Here is a 6,241-nt window from a genome sequence, read left to right as displayed (position 1 = left end):
AGTACCCTCAACACAACACGTGGCCTTTTTTTTCCTTTTCAAGTAGTATTATTTCTTTTCATTTTTTGTTAGAAATTGTAAGTTTTTTTCATTAAATTAGAATTTTAAATTTCGATAAAAAATGGTACACGTTTTTTTAGCGAAATTTATTACTAGTATATGTGATTGTGAAACACATATTTTTCAAAGAAATAAAATAAGCGCCAAAGGTTACTCGGAAAAAAAAATAGTGCAAAAGGTAAACTAGAGAAAATCAAAGAAAGATTCTATTAGAGAAAAACAATAATTCACTTCCAAATTTTGTTTGTTTCATTACACATCATCTCATGTTTAATAGTAATATGTACGAAGAGCAGAATTTTGGAAACAATACATATTTTGTTTTTAAGTGACACATATATATTAAAGGAACTTTTTAATATACTGATTACTAATTATGAGAGCTCACACAAGAAAACATGAATTTCATTGAATCATATTCGCATAAGGTAAACCATCTCATCAAACAAGAAAAACATTACTTTACTTAATATTACTGTAATAACTAATTATTATTATTATTATAAAAGATTTATTAATAAGTAATTGTTCTAATATATAGAATGAACGTTGAAACATAAATTTACACAGATTGATTTTGAGGCACGTGTCAGTTTTATCAAACCCACAATAAGTGTCATATGTACTCGTGAAAATATAACATTTTTATTCCATTGGTGTAGGACGAATGAAGCTTAGTGGATTTGTTAACGTCTTTCTCTTTGATGATCATTTGTTTATATAATACTGTAGTCCTTTCATTATTTAAATTTTATTAAGGGCAATTAAGATGACTGTCCTTGAGGATTGAAATTAGGGGCTATAATGCATGGAATTTGGATAATGTATTATAGTATATATTTGTAATTGAACATAATTATCGTATCCAAATTTATATTCGCCTGGATATCAATATTCATTTATGTATTTTATAGATATGTTAGTATTTATATTCGTATCATTTATCCATATTTTTAATAAAAATAAATATATCAAATATAAAGTATCATATTATTTTAAAATTTTAAAAATAATAAAAAAAATATTTATTAAATCATAGTATACTTTTATATTTGTAGTTGAAAATAATTATCGTATCCAAATTTATATTCGTCTGGATATCAATGTTGATATTCATTTATGTATTTTATAGATATGTTAGTATTTATATTCATATCATTTATCCATATTTTTAATAAAAATAAATATATCAAATATAAAGTATTGTATTATTTTAAAAATTTAAAAATAATAAAAATAATTATTTATTAAATCATAAAATAAATGATCACTTATATTAAATATGTAATAATTTAAAATAGATATATTTTTAAATTTTGATAGTTATTTATATTTATATGACAATATAAATTAAAATATATAAATATATATTGTGCGAGAGTATAGAATGAGATGAGTACTAAAGTGCACATATTTGCAACCATCCATCATTGTTTAAGTAGGCAATTATCCAAACTCGCAGATTTTTATTCTATTTATTGTTACAAATATTCATTGAGGATGAGTTAAATTACCATTCCTAATTAAAAATAACATTTACTTCCAAATTTTGTGACATATTGTTGCCAATGACAATTACAATTAGTCATAAGCGCGCTATATCTGCATTTAAGTGAGAATAGTCCTTTTGCATTAGTTTCAGACCCAATATCGACATAATCCATGAAACGAGTTTATCCAACCCTGTTATAATAGGCAAATCCATTCGGAAAAATTCTTTATACTCTTGAACGAGACCTTAATATCTATGAGACTCTTAATTTACCACATGTGAAAATTTAGAATATTTAATAAAAATATTTTAATAAGACATTTTTTCTTTTCAATAATACACTTTTCTTAATTGCATAAAATGTTTTGTAGCAGAACTAATTACTAGTGTCTATTAAATGAACACTAAAGCTACTCATTGAAACAAACCCGTTGTTAACGATACATCCACAGTACACCCTCATACAGAGCGCCCACACACAATACAACTCACCAATATAAATACTCAAAATAAAGCAAAAACGTGGACTCAACGGTCACTTTAAGCACAACACACACATCTCTCTCTCTCTCTCTCTGCAATGTAGGCCGTCTGAGAATGGCAAACTATCACCGGAACAACGTCGGAAATCTCGTTCTCGGCCACCACCACCACCACGATCACCACTCCACCAAAACATCAACATTCTCCAACAACTTCCGCCAATGGAACTCCCTCTCAGTCGCATCAATCCGCCGTCTCATCTTCGACGCCGTCAGCTGCGGCGCTAGCTCCCGTTTCCATCACCGCCGCCGCAGCCTCGACGAATATGACACCGAAGACTTCTCTTCCACGACAAGATCAGACTCCTTTTCATCCAACGAGAAACATCAACAAAAACAACAGAATCAAAGTTCCAAACCGAATGCAAAGTCGGAGAAGCTATCGGATCTTCTGAACATGGCGGAGTTGGAGTCAGATGCAGAGGCGAAGAAAAAGGAAGAAGCTCTAGAAGAACTGAAACAGCTCGTGAAGGATTTGCATAACGAAGAGGATTCAGTTAAGCGGCGAGAAGCTGCAACCGCCGTGAGAATGCTCGCGAAAGAGAATTTGGAAGTTCGTGGAACGCTCGCTATGCTCGGAGCGATTCCACCTCTCGTCACAATGCTCGATTCACAAAACCTCGATTCTCAGATCGCTTCACTTTACGCGTTGCTCAATCTCGGAATCGGAAACGATGCGTAAGTTCAAATCATTCTCTACTTTTTTTTCCATTAATTTTTCTGCTTGAATTTTTGTGTTAGTAATTTTTTATTTTCGTGATTAGGTTTTATTCTTTATGATTAATTAATGATTAACAATGTTGTTTTCTTTGATTCGCTTTATTTTCTGTATGTTAAGTAAATTTTGGTGGCTAATTAATATTGATAATGTCGTTTTCACTAATTAATTAATTGAATATGATTATTCTGTTAGTATTAAAGTGTTAAATGACAAGCATGTGATTTTAATTTTGTTAGTTCTATAGCGTTTGTTTTTATTATTAAAGTTGTTCTGTTTAACATTCTTTCTTTAAAAATGGTTAATTTCTACTTCTACACATGATGATGATGTGTTATTTTATCGTTTCTTGCATATGTATGATTGTGACTTTCTGAGAATAAGTTGTTTATTTTTTTACAGAAATAAAGCAGCCATTGTTAAAGTTGGTTCTGTTCATAAGATGCTTAAGCTTGTTGAATCTTCAGATGATACTGATTCTGCGGTTTCTGAAGCGGTTGTTGCAAATTTCCTTGGATTGAGTGCTTTGGATTCGAATAAACCGATAATCGGGTCGTCTGCTGCTATACCGTTTTTAGTTAGAACCCTTCGGAGTTTAGATAAGAAAGATAGTAGCAATCAAGCTAAGCAGGATGTTCTTAGAGCACTTTACAATCTTTCAATCTTTCCAGCAAATATTCTATTCATTTTGGAAACTGATTTGGTTCCTTTTCTGATAAACTCGATTGGCGATATGGAAGTAACGGAAAGAAACCTCTCTATCCTTAGCAATTTGGTGTCAAGTAGAGCAGGTAGAAAAGCGATAAGTGCTGTCCCTGATGTGTTTCCTATATTGGTTGATGTATTGAATTGGACTGATTCGCCTGAATGCCAGGAAAAGGTTTCGTATGTTTTGATGGTTATGTCGCATAAATCTTATGGTGATAAGCAGGCCATGATTGAGGCAGGGGTTGTGTCGTCCCTTCTTGAGTTGTCGCTTATTGGTACTACTCTGTCTCAGAATCGGGCTTCAAGGCTATTGGAAAGTTTGAGAATAGATAAAGGGAAACAAGTTTCAGGTAACTATGGCGGAGGAAATTTAGGCACAGCAGTCTCTGCCCCAATTTGCGGAACTTCATCATCATGTGCAAAACCAGATGGAGGAGGAGGAGGAAAAGAGTGTTCGGAAGAAGACGAAGATATGATGAGCGACGAAAAGAAAGCAGTGAAGCAATTAGTCCAATTGAGTTTGCAAAACAACATGAGAAAAATCGTCAAAAGGGCCAACTTGCCTCAAGATATCGTTCCATCAGATCATTTTAAGTCACTCACATCAAGTTCAACTTCGAAGAGTTTACCATTCTGAAGAATTTCAGATGTGCAGTGAGTCTAGGTTGGGGAGAATGAACCATAATGTATGTTAGTCTTTCTTTCATAATTTTATTGAGCTTTTAACCTTGTGTATTGTATGTAGTAGTCAACTTGTTTTCTAGCATTTCTAAATTAGACATTTCATGTCAAAATGTTATAGATAGTTATAAAATATATTTCTAGTTTAGGCTCCTTATAAGAGCTGATTTTGTTTCTTTATCATCATTGAGATCAATCCAATGGAACTATATGAGGTGAGTCTGTATGTACTACCATTGTGTAAGGAAGGGCATGACATGCAAAATTGGACAATCTTAGGGATGTTAAGGTCAAATAGTTGTTATGAGTGTCCCTACATTCATGGAGTCGCTTTCAAACCACAGTACAGTTTTGTCTCCTTTTTGGGCCCTACATCATGTTTTATTAGGTTTAATCATAAAACTGGATCAAATGTGGGGAACGGTTGTCGGTCGTTTTCATCTTTTTTATATAAATTGAGACTATTCATTCACTGCTATACTATTTTCTATTTGAGAATCTTTCCTCTGCTGGCTTGTCAATTCCATGTGTTGTGTTTTCAAGGTTCTAATTTGGGGTAGTTTGTTATGAATTTGCACTGAGATTGTTATGTGCTTACTAGCTGTTAAAGTAACCTCTCTTAGTTAAATTTTTTGTAGTTAAATGAATTCATTAATTAGCCTCTTTGTTTTATTAATGCCACATGCATTAGTTTACTGAATAATTAATGTATATCCAAATGGAATAGAAGGATTAAAACTTAGATCTGGTTTGGCTTAGAGAGCTTAGCTGTTTGTTGCTAATAAGGGCATGTCGTCCCCACTATGTAAATGCTGCATCATGTTCCTTGTGGGGTATTATAATTTGTAATGTTAGCTTCTGGTGATTGATCTAATTATGTTGACTTTAGTGTAAATATTTCTACTAATGTTAATGCAGTTTTTTGGTTTTAAAATCTGACAATTAGGCCACTCTTCCATCATGTGCCCAATTTAGGGTCCATTTTTTCGTTTATTTTGTTTGAGACTAAGATTCCCTAAGCTTCTTCACAAGATAAGTTACAAAAGCTTATGTGTTTTTCCAGCTTGGACGGCAATAAGTTGAGAATATGTAATAATTCACGTATGTCCTTTTTTGAACTTGTCTTATGTCCACAGATTATGAGCAATTATACCTATTGACGTTTTCAACCTAATTTTCCCCCAATAATAATTAATAAAAGAGGCCTGATATTTCAGAAGTTCCATATAGGTATTAGTATCTAATGCATGTGTTACAACTATTATAGAAAATTAAAGATAAACAAAAGTAAAAGATAATAAACACGGTCGATAATATCCATAACAATCTTCTCAATATGAGCCATATTCAACAATCTTCACCTTGATAAATATCAAAACTCTATAAAGACTTCTTACACGATGATTCATCATAGTAACTAAGGAGTTACACCTCCTATTTAACAATGAGAAACATGTAACAAATCCAAGCAATGTCTTAACTTGTCATTGATGACTGACTTGGTTAACATATAAGATGCATTCTTTGAAGTATGAACCTTTTTCAAGTAATATTTGTCTAGAGATAAGTAGCACTCTGATCTTGGGAAGCCCCACATCAATGTATTTGGTCTTGGCATGATACATCTGATTGTTTGCCAAATAAATGACACTCTGATTAACATAGTGCAACCAAACTTCACCTTGCTCAACACACAATTCTCTCACCAATCTTGTAAGCCATAAAGCTTCTTTGGCAGATTCACCTTGCGACAAGTAATCTACTTCATTTGTTGACATGACCTCTATGGATTGCACCGATGATTTCCAATAAATAGGGACTTCTGCTGAAATAAAGGCATATCCTGTCGTAGACCTCCTATCGTCCATATCACCAACATAATATGAATCAACATATCCTACAGCTGAAGCATAACCTTGTTCACTGCTAAACATGACACTATAACTCATAATAGCCTTCAAGTACATGAAAATTCACTTACAAACTTGAAGGATATAATGCAGACCTAACGACATTTTTTTTTGTTTGGACATAAACTTA

General features: G+C 32.5%; 1 protein-coding gene across 1 annotated transcript; it reads left to right on the top strand.

The window, feature by feature from the left end:
* Positions 1-1,987: 1,987 nt before the first annotated feature.
* On the top strand, positions 1,988-4,368 carry LOC127098188 (U-box domain-containing protein 45). The gene is made up of 2 exons (XM_051036702.1): positions 1,988-2,772; positions 3,215-4,368. Exons 1-2 carry the CDS (start codon positions 2,150-2,152, stop codon positions 4,155-4,157), a joined length of 1,566 nt encoding a protein of 521 aa, XP_050892659.1. The 5' UTR covers positions 1,988-2,149; the 3' UTR covers positions 4,158-4,368.
* Positions 4,369-6,241: the final 1,873 nt, after the last annotated feature.

The sequence above is a fragment of the Lathyrus oleraceus genome, chromosome 6 (genome assembly GCF_024323335.1).
Source record: "Lathyrus oleraceus cultivar Zhongwan6 chromosome 6, CAAS_Psat_ZW6_1.0, whole genome shotgun sequence".
In the NCBI taxonomy this organism is placed as follows: domain Eukaryota; kingdom Viridiplantae; phylum Streptophyta; class Magnoliopsida; order Fabales; family Fabaceae; genus Lathyrus; species Lathyrus oleraceus.
This window is presented reverse-complemented; position numbering and strand designations above follow the sequence as displayed.